At 36.6% G+C, this 22,981-nt stretch overlaps 1 protein-coding gene across 1 annotated transcript; it reads left to right on the top strand.

Moving 5' to 3' along the window:
* Positions 1 to 7,442: 7,442 nt before the first annotated feature.
* On the top strand, positions 7,443 to 21,191 carry Tango9 (transport and golgi organization 9). The gene is made up of 7 exons (XM_089231443.1): positions 7,443 to 7,700; positions 7,900 to 7,972; positions 10,551 to 10,785; positions 12,165 to 12,338; positions 13,900 to 14,010; positions 15,439 to 15,594; positions 19,255 to 21,191. The coding sequence occupies exons 1-7, from the start codon at positions 7,624 to 7,626 to the stop codon at positions 19,617 to 19,619; spliced, it is 1,191 nt and encodes a 396-aa protein (XP_089087569.1). The 5' UTR covers positions 7,443 to 7,623; the 3' UTR covers positions 19,620 to 21,191.
* Positions 21,192 to 22,981: the final 1,790 nt, after the last annotated feature.

The raw sequence follows: 22,981 nt of genomic DNA, 5'->3' as shown, positions 1-22,981 counted from the left end.
ATTGTATCAAGGGTTCTGTGAGAAATTTTACATTGGAAACCCCTGATATATAGAACAGATATACATAGGTTCCGGAGCCAAACAGCACCATACTAGAGATTCTTCTATTATGGCGTTGGCTGGAAGAGAATTTGTGTGGGAAGATGAACAAGGAATCCAAACTTTTGCTGGAGGGGATTTCAACTAAAGACAGCAAAGTCAATTGAAAAAATGTTGATAAAGAGTGGGAAGATAGTTAACAAAAAAGAAGAAGAACCCTAATTTTTTTTTCAGAAACCAGCTTCTCTAGAGATAGGTGGCACTTTTGGAAATGCAAGGTAGGAGGTGTGTTGAAATGAATTTACTACTGAATAGCATTTGAATATATAGAAAAGTATTGTATTTACCTGCACTTATTTATGTACTAGCACTTTCCACCCTGTAAAAAAACGTCACCCCTGTGTTTATTCTTCCCTAGGCGACCACCTCGTCGCCTCATGCCTGGCGCCGTCTCTGCTCAAGTGCTTGCACGCTCTGTAGGTTAATCATCCAAGTGGCGTAGGTGGTTTTTTAACGACACTCGTTGAAATACAAGACAATTTTCTTCTTTGAAAGCTCTCCGGGTTCCGCGATTTATATGGGTTTCGTGGTGTATGATCATGCGGAACCCCAAAAAAAAGCTGTCACGGAACACCAGTTGGAAACCCGTAATCTAAAGCCCCGTTTATAATGAAAATAATTAAAAATCCCGGTATTCTGCACTCCGCAATAGGGGAAAAACTCAAAGAATTATGCGAAAGGCAGGGTCGTCTTAAGAGCATCATGGGCCCCCGGACCAAGTAATTTTTCTGAGGCCCTACCTGGCGAATTCTCTAAAAATGCAACTACTTCTCATATTTCTGAGGGGACCCTCTTCTCTTGAGGCCCCCGGGCCGTGCCCGGGTGGGCCCATGCGTTAAGACAGCGCTGGTGAAAGGGGGTATGAAACTCCAAACTCCCACGAAAGGAGATGTGTATAAATCTCTTCCCCTCCCGATCTTTTCTCTGCGAGGGAAAAAAGTTGCCAAGCAGGTTAATGTTAACCCCCCATTCTTACGCATTCTGGCTCATGTGGGGCATAGGAGGCATTGATCTGGTGCCCCGCAAAGCGCTTGAAGAGAACCGAAAAGCTCTTCAAGCGCTTTGGTGCCCCGGGCGCTGGACTTGATAGGGCACCGAATTTACCCTCAAACTGCTCCTTCCATATTAGACGAGGGAAGCCAAAATGCGTGCTCACCCCGACTGACAAAGTATGTAGTAGTGGCTCAGGGATGGGGGGGGGGGGTATCACGTTGAGACCACCCTGCATGGAACCAAAACAAGAGGAAAGCTCACAGTGAACTCTCGCTAGAGACCGACATTATTTCTGTCTAAAACAAAAATTTTGTTCGCTATAAACTTACTGGAAAAAAAAAAAGTCAGTGCAACAATAAGTAGAAAAGATCTTGCTATTGGATGGGGGGGGGGGGAGAGAACTAGATAAGACAGGGACAAAGAGAAATATAGTCGAAAGTGGGCCCACACACACAAAAGGGCCCACAGTCTGAATTGATTCAAGGGGGAAAAGTCTGTATTTTATTATTATTTTTCTCTGATTACTTTAAAAATTGAAAGGCATATCATACAAATTATCATTAATACAAAGAACATTATACATGCAACGATAATTGTTTCAAACTTATCACAAAAAAATGCTAGATTTATCAAAATAAATCTAGGTCTGGCCTAAAAAAATCATGATAACAAAAAAAAGGAAAAAAAAATTGCAGCTGTGATGGTAGTGTGGCACCAAAACCATTAATTTTATTGCTTAACTTTAAGATTCGATTACATTATTACGAAAATGCGCTTTCATCTCTGGAATCTTTCACGTGAGTCGAACTTTGGCAATGATAACAATACGATGACCGACGAGAAACGCTAGAGATAACGTTATAAAGTTATTCGGTATTAACGGTAATAATATGATAGAAGAACAATGACAAATATAAAAATAAGTACACAATTAAGATAGTGTGTATTAAAGAAATATTGTGTATATATGTCAAATATTGACAAGAGATTCCAGAAGATTATAAACACTTTGAGATAAAAGACAATCTTCTTTATTTTTCAACATACCCACGTGGATTTATTGCAAGATGAAGTTTCGTAAAAATACTAAAACCCAGAACACCCTCATCAGACGCGGAGCCCAGCGAGCAATCCCCGATTAATAATAATCGAATATTTGTGGGGGAGGGGGGAATCTGCATCCAAAGATTCATGCATTATCAGAATATACAGGAATGCTGAAAAATATTCACTTAAAAAAATGAAGCAATTTTATGTAAATTGACACAAAAATATTAATGAAAGTTTTGAATGTGTGAAAATTCAGAACTGAAGAAAATTTTGAATTGATGAAAGAAAAAATTTCAAAATGAAGATTCGGGCCTAATGATCTTAGAACTTATAAAAATTCAGAATTTATGAATTAAAATTAGAAATAATTGAAAGATATAATTCCAGCACCAATGAAAATTCAGAATTGACGAAAGAGAAAAAAAATTTCAGAAAGGATGAAAAAATTCGGAATCGTGACAGAAATAGTTCAAGAATTGATGGAAATTCATAATTTTCGAAAGAAATAATTCCAGAATCGAATCAGTTAACGCTCAGACAACCTTGTTTACTCCAAAAAAAAGTAGAATTTAATTTATATATATATACATGTATATTTTTCACATCTATTACCGTAAGAGCAGTAATAGAAGTGAAATCGGTGGGAAATCCCCAAACCAGTGCTGCCCAGTCTTTGGCCGGTATTACACTATAAAAGTTTGGTAAAAGTCCTTTTATAAAACTTGAAAAATGCAGCCAATAAGGTCACCGGTTGCATTTTCTAGAATGTAACCAATAATTTTATTGGCTGCAGTTTTCAAGTTTTATAAAAGGACTTTTACCAAACTTTTATAGCGTAATACCGGCCTTAGAGAAGAAATAGTATTAATATTATTATATACTTAATTAATATATATACTAGAATTAATATTATTATGTACTTATTTTTCTTCTCTAAGGGCCCAGTGCGACCACACGTGTCACACACCCTCCAATGGCGGCTCTGCTAAAACCCAGGGACCCCATATTTTTTTAGGGCATTGGGGTTCTTTACTTTTTTGTGCTCCACGCTGACCCTTTGTGCAATAACATGAAGTTCCCGGCTCCCTACGCTGATAAAATGAATGTCACAGTACATGGCAATGTAAACACAGTGGTACGGCATGCATAGTGGTAACTTACGGCGTATAAAATACAGGGCAGCAGTTCAAGGAGTACGGGAGGGGGGGGGGTCTAGTGCCCTGGGCGATGGAACGTGATGAGGCCTTCAGTTTACTCTTTTTCCGAGGGGAGAGCACACCAAAATGGGTATTGGCTCTGACGACAAACTAAATTATCGTTTCTAATTGCGGTCCTGATAAACTGCGTATAAAATTTGATAGACGATTGAAGTGAATTTGTACGACCCATCTTGGAAGCTCGTTAAGAGACCCAAGTTAGGGTCGCGATCCATAAATTAAGAGCGGGGCGTGTAGGGTCGTAGCCACAAATTTCTTTCATTACACGATGACTGGTATTCCGGGAGAAAACACTAACACTAACAGCACGATGGACAAAACAAGGCGGTTCTGTATAAATCAGTCATTTTCTCACATTTTTACACAGAGTAATAATAATAATATATATCTTTAGTCTATGCATTTTTGGGACGTGGGGGAGGGGTGGGGAAGGGTTGGATCCTGACCTTAAGGTCCGACATCGGATTACTGCTTTGGAGGTGTAGAACTTGTTCTACTGTGGTTGCTCGTGGTCCTGTGGTTGCTCGGCTGTGGCTTCGAGTAGGAGGTTTTGATTTCTGAAATATTTCTGCGGGTACTCGTCCCCACACTTCGGATGTTTGCGCTCCCCGGCTACGATGCCATTGGTTAAGAACCTGGGTAATTTAATTGATACATGTAAGATTCGTGCAGGGCCGTAACCAGATGCTTGGTCAGCTGGAACAAGCTCGAATTTAGGCGGGCCCCCTTGTTTTATTTATGAAGAGGCTGAAAGGTGAAATTTGCGCTCTCTCTGGTCCAGCGGTTCTCCCCTCCAGTTGCGACCCTGGGTCCGTGTAAAAAAACGCAAAAGCTCAAGAGACCCGGTTCTAGATAATCTTGGCAATGAAAAAAAAATTCCTAGTGATATTTTTTTAAATAATAATTCAATAATTATCATTCATGTGACATTATTTCTGATAAAAAAGAAATTCTCTGGATGCCGGCAAAAAAAAAAAAAAAAAACACGAGCAGGCTGTTGTCATGCTGCTGCTGCTGGAGGCGTTTCAATGCACTCATTTTCTATTACAAATACAACTAAGATGCACGTGATGTTTTGGGAGGACGATGACTCACATAAACTAGGCGAAAGCGAACAGAAATGTGTAATAATCTCTCGAACGCTGCCAAACAGACTTTATCATTTCAGCTCTCTTTTTTTTCACGTGCCCTGCACCTCGGTGATATTGGCCACTGATTGCTATCGCTGTTTCATTTATCCTGCATGGACTTAATGGGAGGGAGGGAGGGAGGGGGCTCATCACAAATTGAATTTTCATTAAAAATTACAATTTTAAACTTGAATTCTGAAATTATTTCTTTAATTGCTTATGAATTTTCACATATTTTCTGCATAGCGTGTGCGTATTTTAATAAAAGTATTTTTTTTCTTTAAGTTTATATTTCTATATATTTTCTACAGGAGCGTCGGAAGTGTCTCAAACCTGTGGGTGCTCGAGTTGAGTTATATATAAAGAATATTGATTGCTAAATTAATTCTTGGGGTGCTGAAACATACCGTGTTGCTCGAGCATCCATGGCGCTCCCGGCTCCGAGAGAGTAGTACACATCTTTTCAGATGCTGACTTCCAGAGCCGCATTTAGGAGTGTGCGACTGTCGAGGCCGTAGAAGAGGTACTTGGGAGTCTGGTCGCCCCCCCCCCCCCACTAAATATGAGAAAATGGCCAAAAAAAAGGGAAAAAGGTGGTCAAATCTATTGTTCTATCACTTTGGTCACGTCTCCCCGCATGGCCCCCACAAGGGGTGGGCTGACAAGGCTCCAGCCCTGGGGCCCGGAAGGACTTTAATCTTTTTTTTCTTTTTTCACGCTATAAATTCATCATAAAGGGGGCCTCATAAAAGTCTGGTCCGGGGGCCCGTAAAAGATCCCAGCCTAGGGGCCCTGCTTCAGGATGTGGGGGCCATGTCTCCCCGAAATGAAAGTGATCCACCCCCCCCCCCCTACGAACGAAATTTCTGGCTACGGGCCTGACAGGTGCGGTCGCATCAGGCCCCGCATTCACAGTAATAGAAATGAAAAAATACCTGATCAAATGAATTTTTGTTGATAAGTAAAATGAGTTTGAACTGCAATTGAGAAAATAAAACAAGAAATACATCAGAGAATGCTTATTCGTCTCGCGAAAGGGACTCCATCCCCCAGGGTAAATACAGTAAATGCATTTTTTTTAGTTGAGGTCAAAGGCAGGGCCACCCTCTTCTAGAGTCAGGGGTCCGTTGCAAAAATAATAGCGAAGCCAGAGTTGACTTAATAATTTTGAGACCCTTTTTTCCCCGATTTTAAATATTCTGTGGGGTAGGGGAGTTAAAATTTCATACGTTATTACCAAATATAGAGGAAAAGGCTGAAAAATATTCATACGAAAACATATACAGTATAGACACAATTTGCGTTACATATAAATTAGCTAAAAAGTTTAATGAAAATTTCAAATTGAACGAAGTTTTAATATATTTTGATAAAAGAAATAATTCCAGAATTGATCAAAATTCAGAATTTATTAAAGATATAATTTCAGAATTGTTTCTTTCTGGATGAAGATACAGATTTGAAATGCACAATGAATAAAAATTAAGAATTTATGGAGGAAATAATTCCAGAATTTATTGAAGAACTAATTCCAGAATTTATTGAAGAATTAATTCCAGAATTTTGATGAAAAAAATTAAGAATTTTAATTATTAATTGCGGGGCCCCTAAAACGTGGTATCCGGTGCGACCGCATCTGTCCTTCACTTCTAATTTTAAGGGTGGCTCTGGCCAAAGGGACTCGGAGCTCCGAATCAAACGGGGGTGGGGGGGATGCAAACGATTGCAGGTTTTCTAAAATTCTTAAATTATTTTCTTCAAAAATTCTGAGTTTTCATATATGCTGAAATTATTTCTTTTATTAATTCTGAATTCTCATAGGTGCCGATATACATACAGTAGGAACCCTGAGCCCCAAATCCGGACACTTCGGGGAATTTTTTTTTTCAAATCGGGGACATGGATGTTTTTTCAAATTTGGGATGTTCACCCAAATTCTCTTTCGTCTTATTCTTAATACATCTGGCATTTTATTTAATTTTTTTTTTCGTACCACTCATTGTTGGTGTCCACTGCGATTTTCACGCTTCTGAGAAGCAATGATAGCAACTGCGTGTAACAATGAGTGTGATTACTCAGGAAGTCAGCTTTGATTAAAAAAAACTTTCTATATGCTTTAGTGTTTTAGAAAACTTGCAAAGCATTCTGTTTTTTTTTCTGTGAATTTCTGAACAGGCGGAAAAAAAAACGTCAAGCACAATATTTGACACCACTGGCGTACGCAAAGGGGGGTTTTGGGGTTCTAACCTCCCCCCTCAAGCCGAGATTATAGAGTTATTTTTCAGGAATAAACGTAAACCCCCCCCCCCTCCTGAGAAGAAAAAAAACTGACCCCCCCCCCCACCACCTTGAGAAAAAACGCCTATGTTTGACACCATTACAAATACTGTGGGTTCCGAAAAGCTGCCGTTTACGATCTTCCGAAAGAAAAAATATTTATTTTTAATATTTTTCCGTTCCCAACTTTACACCGTTTTTCAAATTCAAATATCTCAGCGAATATTACACTTAGAAACGTGGAATTTTTTTTTTTGTTGGCATCAGGAGTGCAGGGCAACAATTTTCTAATTGAGTTTTTGTGGTAGGCACAGGGTGCCAGTATAAAAAGTTAATGCAACGTGAATGACGTATATCTTAGTTCTACACGTTATTTGGATACTTCTAATTGGAAAAGTGCCTCTAGGATCAATGGTACGCCAATAAAATGCGGCAAGGGAAATTAAGTAAGGACCCTGTATATGAAGAGAATTAAAAAAAAAACATGCCTTGGACCAGTAAAAAAAAAAAGAGAAAATGTGAAAAAATGTAGTAGAATCATCGGATGAGAGATATGGCGTATAGTAATATGAGTACGACCCCCCGTTTAAAACCTGGCGATAAATTTGGCAATTTTTTTTTCTCGTGGCATGCCAATTGGCGAATCATATGTTTTGCGTTTCATAAGAATGTGGAAAGATAAGAAAATATTTCGTGTGTGTGCGTGTGTGTGTGCTTGTAAACATCATCACTGAAGCTTTTGTCCATTCAATGCGTGAATGTGGTTTTGTTGCTCGTTGTCATCAATGTGCATGGTGGTGAGAAATTATTTAAATTTAAATACATTTGAGATACCGCTCAATCAAACTAATTAAAAGATGGCCTGGACATGGTACCAAAAAAGTATCGCAATACTGTTGATTGTCACTGGATCCATAAACACATTAACCACGAAGTAAGTTTTCTTCCTAAGTTACGTCATAATTGTTAAATATTATTAGTTTTTAATTAGAAAGAATTCATTATTTATCATTGTAAGTGCTGTCCGATTTCCATATATGAGCTGATATATACTCTATAGCTGTTAATTAAGTTGATTAATTAAGTTTGATGTGTTGATTGTTATTATTAATTAAGGTCTTTATTGTATTTAGATGGGCGGACCAAACAAAATCAGTTGGAGCTGATGGTGGTGAACGGAGATTATTTGACCACCCCTTCTTACAGGTTAGAGTTCATTAATCGTATTTGATTTTGTAAACTATTCAAGTGCTTTAACCCTCTATGGTTCACCCCCTGAAAACGTATTAAATAAATAAATAAATATATATATATATATATACAAAAGCAGGTATAAATTGGTGCTGTTAGCATATTTTTAATTGAAAAAAATACATCAGCATAGGAGTCTAATTAATAAGGGTGGATTTTTTAACCCTTTAATTGGCATGCATTGAAACATTCAGAGGACGAAAATTGGAGAGGTTATATCAAGCAAATGGGGTACCCTGAATGTTATTACACGACAAAAAACAATTATTGGCAAATATTAAAAAATATGGGATGTTGCATTTCAAGGCACACACTGTATTTATGTGATTTTCATAGATTTGAATAGTATAACAAATGTCATTTATTGTTTGCCAACTTATTTTTCTATCACTGTTAAAGAATGCAAAGCAATATTTCTCCTCCAGGCATGGAATTCCCCTGCAAAATGCTAGGGCCAAAAATCATTCTGGCTTGTCTTGACAAGAAATAGGAGACACGTTTTATTTAGCCGTTCTGCTGGTAATTATAGAAACTTCATGAGCAGCTCACAAGTAAAAATCAAATGTTCAGGAGTTGCTTAGAAGCATCAGTACTAAAACGAGCTCAAAATATACAATATCTTTATTTGAAAAATGTATGAAACTCGTGTTGCTTGAGAGCAACACTGTGAAATAAAAGGTCAATTGTCTAAACTGTGAAATATACAGAGTACCTTTATTTCACTGTTATCTACAAACCAGGGTTGGTCACTTTGCATTCCTCCCGTTATAGTGATCATTCCATTACAATGACTTGTAGGAAAAGTCCCTAATGGTTTCATATAACTGGCCTGTATTTTTCCTTTCAATACATAGGTGTAGATAGACTTGAAAAGCTATGGGGGGCATGATGATGATCCATTCATATATATGAATATACATTTACATTATATCAGTCAGTTCCATCATTGATGCTCGGGGGGCTGTCCCCCATACCGCATTCTCATATTGGTGTAACAGCTGAGACTTATTGGTCAGTCGTACACTGTAAAATCTTTTTTTTTTCTGAAAGTGTGAAAATGCCGAAGCCAGTATATTTTTTGGACAATATTAAAAAAGAACTTTGATACCTGTTTATGAAATGGTGGAAATAATTTAAAGATTGAAGGCTGTTAGCAAAAGTCTCATAAATGGGCTCGAAAATTAGGACTTCAAGCTTGCGCAAAAAGGGCTTTTTTCTCTTACCATTCATCAGAAAAGTCTTGGGAATGTAGGCACATAGAGGCAGTACGAAGTACAAAAACCTGGATAACCAAGCGAAGATCAAGATGTAGTTTGGAAAGAAAATTCATATTCCTCTGTAGGGAATCGAACCACCAATCTTTCACTGTTTGGGTGAGTGTTCTAACCATTGAACTACAGAGGACAGACATTTTCTTTCCTTAGAGCATATGTATTAATGCTGAACGGGACTGAGCATGGACAGCCTCCTAGCTCAGCTAATAGCTCTTACGACGTTAGCCCCCAGATGGCGACCTATAGAGTGAAATTATGTCCCTCTCCACTGTTCATATGAAGTACGAAAGCCTGGATAACCAAGCGGAGATTGAGATGTAGTTCAGAAAGAAAATGTATATTCCTCTTTCGAAAAATTTTTCCAAACTACATCTCGATATCCGCTTGGTTATCCAGGCTTTCGTACTTTGTATGAACAGTGGAGAGTGACATCGTTTCTCTCTATATAGAGACAGTTTTGGCAGAATTTCTATTTTCTGAGGCACCTCTCATAACTTTGTTTCAACAAGATGATGATCCTGCATGTTTTAAAGTCTATAAGGTATTGGTTTGAAGCCAATTCAGAGGAACCCTCTCGATGGGGATTCAGAAGTCCTTTTCTTAGTTCTATAGACAGAGCACTTGAGTGGCATTTTGACATTCATTATTGCTTTGATCAAAGAAGCTTGTGGAAGACGATTACACAACTAGTTGTCAATGACTTATATCTATCAATTACATCCCCAAAGATAAAGCATATAAAGGAAAAAAAAGTGTGTCTTCTGATTAAAACAAAATTTTTGCATACAATTTTTTATTGTCCTTATACTTTTTTCTAGGTTTTGACATTTACTATGATTAAAAAAAAAAAATTCTGAAAAAGTGCAGCACTTGAAAGTATTTTTAATGAAATATGTTCAGTTCCACTTGTAGTTACCACTTTAAAATTTTCATGCATCTACAAGCATAAGTTTTTCAAGATAAAGCGGTTTTTTGGTTGTCCTTTAACTTCTTTCCACCACCTTAGGATAAAGTGCTCCATTGAGAAATAAACGTTGCAAAATATCTGGGCTTATCAAATGCTGAAAGAAGAGGCTTTCAAGGAAGCAAGATATCTTGTAAATGTTGCGTGAAGGCATTGACGAGGTGGTTAACCTCACAACCCATTTTCAATTAATTACTTCAATTTACGATGATACTTTGTTTCAATAGCAATAGTTTGAAAGGTATGAAATTTCGAGTTCTTTTATTGTAATAAGGATTTCTTTTTTCTATTGCAGGCTTGTGCTATGTTCCTTGGTGAATTTTGCTGTCTGGTCGTCTTTCAAATATTTTACAGGATTCACAAGCAGAAAACAGATAAATCTGGAGATCCTTTACCCGATATTGTTAAGGGCAACCAGAATTTCAATCCGTTCATATTTTATATTCCTGCTCTTTGTGATATGACTGGCACATCGATTATGTATGTTGGCTTGAATCTCACTAATGCTTCCAGTTTTCAGATGTTGCGAGGTCAGTTAATAGATTTATAATTGAAGGTACTTATATGTTACAGCTGCCTTGAGAGAAATGAAGAGTTGGCATGTTTAATAATCAAGGCTAATAATAATTGAGGCAAAAACATGCCACATCACTCACCAAGGCTGCTATAACTGGGACCAATTAAATTTTATGCTTTGTAAACTATCTGTAATGTAAGCTCTGAATATACTGTTGACGGGGCACCTACATCATGAAGCATGCCCCTCTCCTCCCGGGGACTAGAATTTTTTATGGATCCCCTTTCAGCACACTTAATGGCCATATTTACTATCCATAGACTGGGTGGCTTTGGGGCTATGTTGTCACACGGACACCGCTATAGGAGGGGTAAAAAATCAGGGGTAAGGACAAAATAGTTACAGAAAACATTCTGTAAATGTCAAACTATGAATGTATTGGATGGAGTAATTATTGGCAAAAAATGTAATTTTTATATAACCAGATAAGAAATGTTTGTCTGTTTATAAAATGTCTATATTATCTTCCATGATACGCATGGTGTATGTAAATCTGCAAGTTTTTTGGGTTATTGTACTGATACGATCCATACACTGGAAAGGTGCCTGAAAGATGCCTCTCACGAATAAAAATTTTGTCTCCAGCCGCCCCCCTGTCAATAGACATTTTTTCCTTTAAAATTTACCAACTGACTAAATTTACAAATTGACACGCTTTTACAAACTAGTCCTTAATCCTGAAAAATTCGTAATTTTTTGATCATCTTTTCCATTTATAAATTAATTGCACGAGTTCATTTTATTTCATGAAAATGAGAATCAGCTGTAATACTGTACCCCGTTCTTCATGTTAATATCTTTAACCTTCATTCGTCAGTAGAAACACCTCTGAAGGTGAAGGGTTGTTTCAAGATGATTGGGTCAAAATACAGTTTAAAAATTCACTGTTTCACTTTGGATTTGTCACCCCCTCCTGAAACTAATTTATTTCTCCTCTATTATTCTCTAATTTATTTTGGTCAATGATTTTTTTTCTTTTTTTTGCTTTCGCCTCTGATTTGGCATCCTCCTAAAATGGACAGAAATCATTTTCCCTAACATTTTTTTGGTCAATAAAATTTTTTTCCCTTTCATTTTGAATTTGGCACCCACTTCTAGAGCAGCTTTCTGTGTGGCTCAAGAGTCGCCCCCCCAGAAAATAAGTATTAAAATATTGAATAACCCCTCATAAAAATTAATTGTGGAACTGTCAAAAAACGGTCCAACAAAGTATTAGAATGTACGACTTTTTCTTTTTTCCTGGCCAGGTAGTTTGCATTGGATTGCCAAAATAATAATATGTTTCATGAAGGTTTATTCCATTAATTAATTGAAACATTCTTTAATCCGAAGGAGCTGTCATAATATTCACTGGTCTGCTGTCTGTGGCTTTCCTGAATCGCAAGTTGAAAATCTATCAATGGAGTGGCATCGTTGTTGTTTTTATCGGTCTCGTTTGTGTGGGTATCTCAGATATGCTGTTCTCGAGTGACGGTAAATCAAAGTTTGACAACAAAGTATTGACAGGCAAGTTTTGATACACATTTCTTAATTATTTGGGTTTATAAATATGTATTTGATGATCTAAACAAGGTGAATTTGGCCTAATCTACCAAACAAAAAGGGGTGATCAGGGGTCTGTCCAGCCAAAATTTGGGTCTTTCCAGACCCTTCAAGAAATTTCAGATCTGAAAAACTGACCCTTCACAAAATACAAATAAATGAAACCATAAATTTGGCATTTCATTTCTTTTGTGATAAATTAACTAGATTATTTCGCTTCTCTCAAAATTATTTTATTTTTCACAAAATTAATAATCCTTTTCACAAAAATAAGGAAACTTTTCACAAAAACAGAAATTTTTGGGCTCTGCAAAAAAAGTCTGACAAGCGCATGTTGAGCATACAATGCCACAGTGACCCTGTCCTATTTTGAACCATTTTTGAGTTATAGTCGATAATTCATTATAGAAGAAAATGTGTCAAGTGTAAAAAAACCCCCAAATTCGTGAAGATTCTGAAGGAACTACTAAGCACATATTTAGAAGAAGGAGAGAGAGAGAGAGAATCATATAAATTGGCGTCATTTCCATCAGAATTTCTGGATTTAATGGCGAGCTACCAGTGCCGAAAGATTGACAAAGTGCAAAATCAAATTACCATCAAAATCTGTAACTGCTAATTCCACAAACACCCTTCTAGCTACAACATTGGTTGAATTTGCTTTTCCATTCTACCAGTTTTTGAAAGAGCCTACAATAAACCATACTAGTATTCTAATTCAAGAGTAATTTAGCCTTTTTTTTTTTTTTTGCAATATATTGCTGAAATCGACGTTCGTCAAAGTAGACATTCAACACACATTAAGAACTGGTGGTTACAGATTTTGGTCACATTTTGATTTTACAGAAAAAATCCTATAAGGTGAAACCGCCTCTAACAGAATATGTGGATTTAATGGCGAGCTACGAGCATGAGAGATTGCCGAAGTGAAAAATCAAATTGTCGTTAAAATCTGTAACTGTCAATTCCAAATATTCCATATCTAAATAATGTATTGCAAGTGAAAGGCTAAATTACTCCTGAACTGGAACACTGATATTGTTTATTGTAGACTCTTTCAGAAGCTGTTGGGATGGAAAAGTTTTTAGTAAATTTGATCGATTGTATAGCTATGGTGTTTCGGAATTCACGGTTACAGATTTTGGGGACAATTTGATTTTGGCCTTTTTTCAATCTTTCAGCACTTGTAGCTCACCATTAAATCTAGATATTATAATGAAAATGGTGTCACCTTTCTGTTCACCTTTTTCCTGTTCTTTCTAAATATGTGCTTATTTTGCATGAAGGTTTTTCAAAAACTTTATAAATTTGGGTTTTTTCCAGATTTGATGCATTTTCTTCCATTATTTACCATAACTCAAATGGTTAGAGATGGGACAGGATTGCTACAGTGTTTTATGCTCCTGATGGGCTCATCTATCTCCCCCCATTTGTTTCACAGATTAGGTCAAGTTCTCCCCATATATAAGGTTATTTCAGATTCCTTATTTGCAACATAAATTATATTTTTTTCCTGACTTTGTAGGAGATCTTTTGATCATTCTCGCTCAAGTTGTTGTTTCCATTCAGATGGTTGTTGAAGAAAAATTCCTATCTCAACATAATGTCAATCCTTTGCAAGGCGTTGGATGGGAAGGTATAAAAAACTTTCTTTGAAAATTGAATGAGGTTTTTTTCAAAATTTTAAAATGTTGCCACATGATTACTAAATGGCATTGCATCTTAAATTATTTTAGATATCAAGTAATTCAGATTTAACCCTCTCATAATTCCATTAATTTAGCCAAAGACCCATGACAATTATTTTAGCCTTCTACTTTTCTCTGGCAGTGTCGAGCACTTTTCTAGTTACAATATGTATGTTGGTAAGACAGGACCATCGTAGCAAAGTCTAGGCCTCCTCTGTGAGCTCTGATTTTAAACACATTTTTTGCAGGGGTGTTAGTACTTAAAAAGGCATGCATTATTACAGGAATACTCAAAAACATACACACACCAAACCACAGTTAATAAAAATTCAGAATAAATGCAAGAAATAATTTTGAAATCAATGGAAATTTTAAATTTACAACCAAAAAAAAAGTAATTTTGGAATTTATGCAAACCTTCAGTAATTTGAGGACCTTTTTTGATTTGTGGTCCTAGGTCCCAATATTCACTTGCTTTTTTCACTTCAAAATATAGAAGACAAATGGCAGCATCAGTATAATATAGAACAAGCATAAGTCTGACAACATAAATACATTGGGACACACACAACACATTCCTGTATGTACCAATTAGAATTCAGTTCATTAGAAATCGAGCTGCATGTATGGTTAAGTAGTGTCTTTGTGAAGTGGCCGGCCAGCAGCTGCTTTTTCAATTGGCAAGGATGTCAGACCAGACTTGTGACTGGGACCTTAATATATACAGCAATACCCCAACTTATGCCACCCTGTTTTTACATCATCGTGGTGAATAAAATTATGTTTTTGAATTAGACACTTTCAGCAGATATTGAGGGCTTTTAATGCCATGTTTGTAGGAAATGGGGTTGTTTACCTGAGAGAGTGGGAGAGATAGTTATTTACTATACCTAAAGTCTTGATGATTTTCAGAATCCTCTCTCCTACTAGCAGGACTTTCAGGGATCATTATAAAATATTATTTTTCATGAATACTAATATTTAAGGCTAAATAGATCTCCACCTATGCCATTCAACAACTGCTCCAAACAGTAACTGACAAATAATCTTTTTTTTCCCCCATAAGGTCTAGTAAAAAACCAACTTCAGCTGGCCATCATGATGTTGTTCGAACCTAGATCCTCGTGATGCCATTCCAACACAATGCAGAGGAAGCATTTTTGATTTTAAAACAACACATTTGAGAGGAAGCATTGCAAAACAACACATATTTTTTAGAAAACATAATATATTTTGAAAGTGTGAGTTTCTGAGCTTTCAAGCCTAGAAATCATAACCCAAAATCATAACATTATTTAGTTTTTCAAGTATATATAAAGAGATGCAATTAATCATGAGATACTAATATAACCTTTTTTTTTCGACACTAAATTTAGGTCTTTTTGGTTTTGTGACACTCTCAATCTTATTGATTCCCATGTACTACATCCGGTTCCCCAAAAACCCAATATTTCACAATGGGTCGCTAGAAGATGCCATCGATGGTTTCGTTCAAATTTACAACAGTTGGCAAGTTTCTTTAGCGATAATTGGTAAGTAAATTTTTTTTACCAGTTACTTCAAATATTTTACAGTCAAAAATCTCAATAAGTTGACCAAAAACCTTAAGTTATCATTGGTTTGACTTATCAAAATTCTGATTTCAGAGGGAATAAGGGGAAAAAATATTAAAATAACTAAGGAGATTTACTGAAATACTTAAATAGCTATTTACAGTAAAACCCCTCTCAACGGACATCCCTCAGGTGTGGAATACACTTTTTTACAGCCAAATAATAATTTCCAAGTGTATAATAAAAGTATGCTTTTCAAACCCCTGATTAACTGTCACCCTTCTTTTGCTCTAAAGTTATTCTAATTTAATTACATTTTAATTATTGCATAATGATATTTTGAAATAAACTAGATATACATACTGTATAAAGGAAACAAATTAAATAAAGAATATTCAAGATCATATATATTTTCGTTAAAAAATGCAGTGATTTCTAACTGACTCTCTCTCTTTTCTGTTCTTCTTTCGTGAGGCAGTCATTTACTTTTTTGCTAGCAGCAAATGGATCCACTAAATTCTATTGCTAAATGCTAATTTCTGTTGTCAAATTCTAAATTTTATAACTAAATGCAATTTAAAAATTTTTTCTTTTTCCCAAAAACTTTGACTTAAAGCCAGGTTTTCTTAGGAGAATTTTTTCTGCACGGCATGAACCAAATAGGACCGTTTCGCATCATAAGAGACTTGTAATTTTATTATGCGACACATTTGTGGTTTCCTAGTGTAGCACATCATCTATTCTGTGATCTGCACATCCATATATTTTTGCCATTTTGCACAGTAGAAATGGAAGACAAAGGAAGGGAAAGAAAACACAACAAAAGTGAAGAGAAGATGGGTGAAACACGTGGTGCACAGCACATTTGACTCCTACAAAAGCAGTCAGCCTATCACTCCTAACATAAAGCTCTGTCGAGAGACATGTTGCGTTTTGTAGGAAAATAGCCATACTGCTTTTCCTATTGATGAGTGGAAGGCATGTCACACCGAGCAATTCGCATTGCATGCAACACAGAAAACCCAACTTCAAGGAGGATAACTTCGAGTCAAGGGAAAATTTTTGACACTAAAATGTGGAAAAACATCTGGGGCTGAGTAAAAACTTCCAATTAAACAGATGTCAGAGCTACCGCAGTTTGACTTATTGTGAATTCACAGTACTTGTACATGAATACTTTCAATATTTTCTTATGTGCAAGAAAAATTATGAATCCCTTCCACTTATGAGATAACTTGGAAAGTAGAAGGATGGAGAACATTTCACTATTATAACCAATGAAAGCCCCATTTCGCCTCACACAATTCACTGAAGTAGGTGGCTATTATTTTAAGTCTGAGCAGTTAAGGCATAAAGATGTTAAATATGTAAGCTAATTCATGCTCTATCATACTTTGTGCATCTCTCATTATCATCTTTTTACTGGGCCAATTCCTGATAGAGAGAGAGCATATACACATATAGTCAAACTCAGAATGATACTGAAGGTTCCATGATTTATTTCACTGTCATAACTGAGGTTGATATTCTTAAGACTTTTATACGAAAAATCTGACACTAAAATACTTTGTATCACATTGATTAGGGTGACCATGGGCAGCTCAAACTCACCTGCCACCCGGAAGCAAAGCCTCATACGTCACCTCTGTAGATGCCCTGGTGGGAGGCTGACAGATTTAGCCAAGGGGACCCAGAGATAAACTTGATCTTTTTTTCTCAGTATAAAGCCACACACAATTAATCACCAAGCTAAACTTCTCGTGACCATATCCCACTTTTAAAGAAATTTCCCCCTTTTTGGTTCGAAATTATTTTATCATTTTTAATTATGTCCTAATCATATAACTCAATCCCCATTACAGTTGCTAATAATAAACCATCATAACTTACATTTATCTTGCAAAGAAGAAATATAACGAGACAATTTTTGGTGTTTCTGGTGCTCAAGGAACAGGACAAGTGAGAATCTGAATTTTTTTAATTTACCTTCATCTGACCATTTCAGAAACATTGCTGGGTGTGGGCACCAAAATACACACTTGCTGTTTCCCATGTGATAGAGCACATTCTTGTTTCTGGTATTGCTGTCCCAGGCTCTGTCTGTTCCCTCAAATTTTTCCTCAACATCTGTCTTCAAAATATGGCTTAAAAGCCTGATTTTATGTGGTTTTTTTTGTTTTTGGAAATTTTAGTGTCTCTAAAGCCTAAGCTACCGCCCAGCACCCTTGCTTCAGCTGTCCCTGAAAGTGACCATATTCGATCAAGAAGAATATGGGAAATAGGGTTCACATAAATACAGAACATTCACAGATTCTCACCAAAAATGTTGCCAATGGTCAGCAAAATTACCAAATATTGCTTATAAATAACCCTTGGCTAGAAATACAGTGCTACACATGTCTGTGGTGATTTAAAATGTATTTGAAAAGTAAAAAAATTGAACGTGGCTAATATGTGAGATTAATTTTTATAATGTTATAAATTATGCAAATTACTTTCATCTCTGATTTTAGTAGATAGAGATTATGAATTAAAGTGAGCTTTGTTGAAAAAAATGTGTAGGCAAAAGCAAAATCACATAAAAATATGGGATACATTATATCCCATAAAAGGGTCAGGTCAATGAGCAAGAAGCATCAAATGTGTAATACATTTTTTTTTCAATGGGAGGTATCAAATAGAAAATTTTTTCAATACTCAGCTTCAACTATTTGAATTCCTTGGGAAAACACCGAAGAAAAAGTGACAAAAAATGTCTGTATACCTGTGGTAGTGTTTTGACTGACGTTATAAGTAAGGTTCATTAATATTATTCTCAATGGAAATCGGGTCAGAAAACCAATTATTGTAGCCGATGTGCCATTACTTCAGAGTTTCACTGTACATCTCATATTGTCAAAGGGGTACCCAAACTCCTTGTATAGCCTGATTATTTTCATTATGTCTGACCTCGCACATGGTTTTTGAAATTGCATCTGAATGAACATGACTCTGGCTGGGTCATTTGGGTCCATCACTCCCCCTGATTTTATTGTGCTGTCTCAGACTTTTGTTCATATATGTATACTTGTACATGCTTTTTCAAAACTAACATTGGAGTGGATATTATCAAATAGTCCTCTATTTTGGGGTGCAAGAAGCCTTGAACTCCTTGTATAACCTGATCATTTTCGTATTTGCCTACTTTTGCATGTGCTTATTGAGATTGTATCTGTATATGACTCAGGATAGGGGGGTCCTTTAGGCTCCATACCAGGACCCCAGATTTATTTCTACTCTTTTGTTTTGTAAGTCTTACACTTTTGTGTATACATTTGTTACTTTGAATTTTGTATTTGAATTCATATTGTCAAAGGGTCTTTTACTCATATGTCTGACTTTGTACATCTTTTTTGTAATTTTATATGAATGCACATACATGACCAGGGATCCTATAGATCCCATGATAAGGACCCCAATTTTTTTTCTCTTTGTAATTCGGAATTTTCTCCAACCCAACCATGCCCTCCAGGGTAATGAGCTTATATCGCATGAGTGACAGCTTGGTCATGCCTGTCCATTCTGTTCTGTACATATTCAGCTAATGAATGTAGAAAAATATTAAAACTTAGTGATTATCTTTTCTATTAATTTCTGCAGGTACTATAATAAGTATCGCCTTCTTCAACTTTGCTGGATTAAGTGTGACGAAGGAACTCAGTGCCACGACCCGAATGGTTTTAGATAGTATCCGTACATTCACTGTGTGGTTGTTCTGCCTGCTTGTAAAATGGGAGACATTCAGCGCTCTGCAATTGTTGGGATTCATCATCTTGTTTATCGGCATGTGCTTGTACAATAATGTGATCATCAGACCTCTTTATTTGAAGTGCCGTTATGGTTTGTCTGACGAGGAGGAGGAAGAGAATAAAACTTTATTACCTAACGAGAATGAAGAATCTCAATACCCAGTACACCATGATTCACCTAATTTAGAAAAATCGAGAGGGTCTATCAATGCATGATTACAAAAGAAAAAAAAAGTTTCATCTTTTGTGTCACCATTTGGGGGGTAATGTAATGGGTAATGAATATCATGCAGATGCGTTCAGCTTCAGTTCCTATCAACATTATGAGTGATACTTGTTTGTGAACTACCAGAGTGACAGGAAACTGGAGCTTAACATTCTTATAAGTTTTATTTTTGTTTTTATTGTTTAGTGTAAAAAAAAAATATCACCTTCGCTGGAATGATGATCTATCTCTTCGACATTTGACAATATACAATACCTGTTTATTTGTTGTTTCCTACACAGTAACTACTCAGTGCACACAATTATGAATTTTTGTCTTTGTCATACAAAGATATAAATGCAGATTGCAAGCCTAATTTTAATTTGTCACACCCTCCAGTTCCTTCATCGCTGCTAACTGCACTTCTTCAGCACCTGAGAATCGTTGCCCTTTAAGTAAATACTTTATTTCAGGCAAAAAAAAAAGTTGCATGGGATAAGACCAGGGGAATAAGTTGATTGTGAAAGTATCAGAATGTGATGTTTTGACTGGTAATCGGATGCCAAGAGGGCAGTGCCGTCTTAATGCATGGGCCCACCCGAACCTTAAGAAAAGAGGAGCCTCAGAAAAACGATAAGTGGTTGAATTTTCCGATAATTAGCCAGGTAGGGCCTCAGAAAAATCAATTGACCCAGGGGGCCCATGATGCTCTTAAGACAGCCCTGGAGGGACCGTGAGTTGGTGAATTATCGTTAGATAGCACTCTCGACGTGGCCATCCAAAGATCTGGTTGCTTGCGCCTCACCAAATCAAGCAGATGTTTAAGGATTCGCAAGTCTCTCCAGTGCCATCTTAATGTATGGGCCCACCCGGGCACCTCAAGATAAGAGGGGCCTCATAAAAAAAGAGATTGAAATTTTTGAGAATTTGCCTTGTAGGGTCTCAGAAAAATCACTTGCCCTGGGGGTCCCCATGATCCTCTTAAGATGGCCCTGGGTCTTTCCTGGTGACAGATTACCTGCCGAAACATCATATTCTGACACTTCTACAACCAGCTTATTCCCCTCGATCTTGCAGTGTGGTTTCTTCCTTTTCCCTCGGATAAAAAATTAGCATAAGGGACAAGAATTTTCAGGTTCCAAAGAAGTGCAGCGAGGAAGGCACTGTAGAGTGTGACAAAAAAAATCTTGCAATCTGCATTTACATCGTAATAAACAATAAAAAAAATTCATAATTGCACAGGGTAAGTCACTTTGAAGAAAACACTAAATAAACAGGCTCTATCTGTATTTGTTTTTCCGTAATAAAATAAGTCGCAGAACTTTTTGAACGTTCTCGGAATATTTATAGAATTATTTTTAGATGAATGCATAAGATTTAAAGTCAGTTTTAATAGAATGTAACTTTTTTAGATATAAAAACAATTTCTATAAATTGTAAAATATATTTTGTCAAATCAAATTCAGGTAGCCAAACATATTGTAAAAATTATTTTATTTTTGTCATTCAATATTAATATGTTATTACTTTTCCCCTTTTTTTCAAAGATGTGTTACATCTTATATGTATATGGGGGGGGGGGGGGAAAGTAAATTCTGAAATTATCAAAATTTTTGATTAAGCAGATTGTGACCAAAAATGTGTCATGACCCAAACCATATTGTATATCTGTTATATCTCTATATCCATGTATAAAATTTTAGCCTTGATATCATTTGCTGATTTCAAATTTTCAAAAAAAAAAACTTTATTATTTTATTGATTGATTTATTATGTTTTATAGCTCTATTGTATACACTCTTGTTTTCGTATACATTTGTAAATAGTATAAAGTCATTGGAACTTAATTTTCTGCCTTCATTTATTTGCTTTCTTACTTAACCACTTATGAATTTCACAGAGTAAACTCGTACTATTGCATGGGTGAAGATACGGGAAAGAAGCTATGCTCCCCCAATCGCTTAAGTGTTTTGGAACTGTGTCCTGGGTCATTTAAGTGATCTGAAAATGTGCCACAGGCTGCTTGGAATTGTACCATGGGACACTTAAGAGATCTGTAAATAAGCCGCTTATTTCATTTTTACAAAATTAGGTTTGAGGAGGGCAGGCCGCATCAGATAACCCCCCAGGGCCATATTTGGTTCGCGAGTCAAAGGCCTTTATGCGATTTATCATTATATGGCTTAGAGGGTGGGTCGCAATGAATTAAAGATAAATTTTGAGTTCATAGCCTTCAAATAGCATTGAAATTAACAGAAATGGATTATAACATATAAAGGTATTTTCTTCCGAAATTTCAATTAAAAAAAAATATTTTTTGCATAAAAAAAATAAATTTTTGATCGCCAAGGGGGGCACGAGTGCCCTATTCCCCCTCCTGTGTACTTCTTTGAACCCACCAATAGCGTTAGGATTCAGAGGGGCAGAACCGATGACGAAATTTTTCTGGGAAGGGGTCAAAAATGGCTAAAACTTTACTTACGTAATACTTGAACGGCCCCTTTCTCATCACCCAAAACTACAATTCGAAGATTTGACTTCCTTTCAGCTGTTCTTTAGAAACAAAAAAAAAGGTGGGGGGGGGTAGGAATCTGTTCCCTTTTTTGAGTAAAGGAAGAAATTTAGAGCGCGTGCGGGAAGATTTCAGAGGCCAATTGATGAACAGTGTGGGTATGGTATACTAATAGCGTGAAGTGGGTGTTGCGGCGAGCTGGAGATTGATTTGTGTGCCTATTTATGAAAGAGTTCTTTTATATGGAAAAATATCCACCAAACTATTCTGGGGAGGTGCAGATGAACCACGAATCGGGTAAGGGAGTCGCGGGTGACAAAAGTTTGAGAACTACTACCATAAAACATTGTGCTGTTCGAATGCTCAGATTTCAGAAAATAAAGTTAATACTTAAAAAAATTGCGCTCGGCCTCGACAAGCAAAGAATAATGGGTCATCCGAAAAATTTTATAATTTTTATTTATGATTACGGTGACCATATTTGATCGGGGGAAATTGAAATAATTGATAAATGACATCACCGCTTCTCAGGACCGCAACTAGATTACTTTGTCACTCGGGCGAACCGGCATTTTGATGCCCCTTTTGCCATGTAGAAGAAACAAAAAATGTTGAATTCGGCACCCCAGACCCGCCTGCTCCTTCCCCCAGTTACGGCTCTGCCGCTTCTCATCAGCTTGTTTCCAATTGTCGGCGAAATCAGGAAACATTGCTAATGATTATGAATAACCCTTGGCGCGCGAGAAATACCGTGCTACAGCAAGTCTAAAATGTATTTCACGGAGAACTCGCGTCATTTATTATGACACAATTTATAAATTCTGCAAATTACCTTCATCCCGAACTCCAGTATAGATAAGA

Source organism: Pholcus phalangioides, unplaced genomic scaffold, assembly GCF_987345545.1.
Source record: "Pholcus phalangioides strain wild (caught in Gottingen) unplaced genomic scaffold, Ppha-v1.0 ptg000001l_1, whole genome shotgun sequence".
NCBI classification, from domain to species: domain Eukaryota; kingdom Metazoa; phylum Arthropoda; class Arachnida; order Araneae; family Pholcidae; genus Pholcus; species Pholcus phalangioides.
This window is presented reverse-complemented; position numbering and strand designations above follow the sequence as displayed.

Excerpts from the sequence above, each read along its gene's own strand:
- Tango9 (XM_089231443.1), top strand. The coding sequence starts at position 7,624 with ATGGCCTGGACATGGTACCAAAAAAGTATCGCAATACTGTTGATTGTC. Across the intron at positions 7,701-7,899 it reads ATAAACACATTAACCACGAA|ATGGGCGGACCAAACAAAAT; the intron begins GTAAGTTTTCTT and ends TATTGTATTTAG. Across the intron at positions 15,595-19,254 it reads AGTTTCTTTAGCGATAATTG|GTACTATAATAAGTATCGCC; the intron begins GTAAGTAAATTT and ends TAATTTCTGCAG.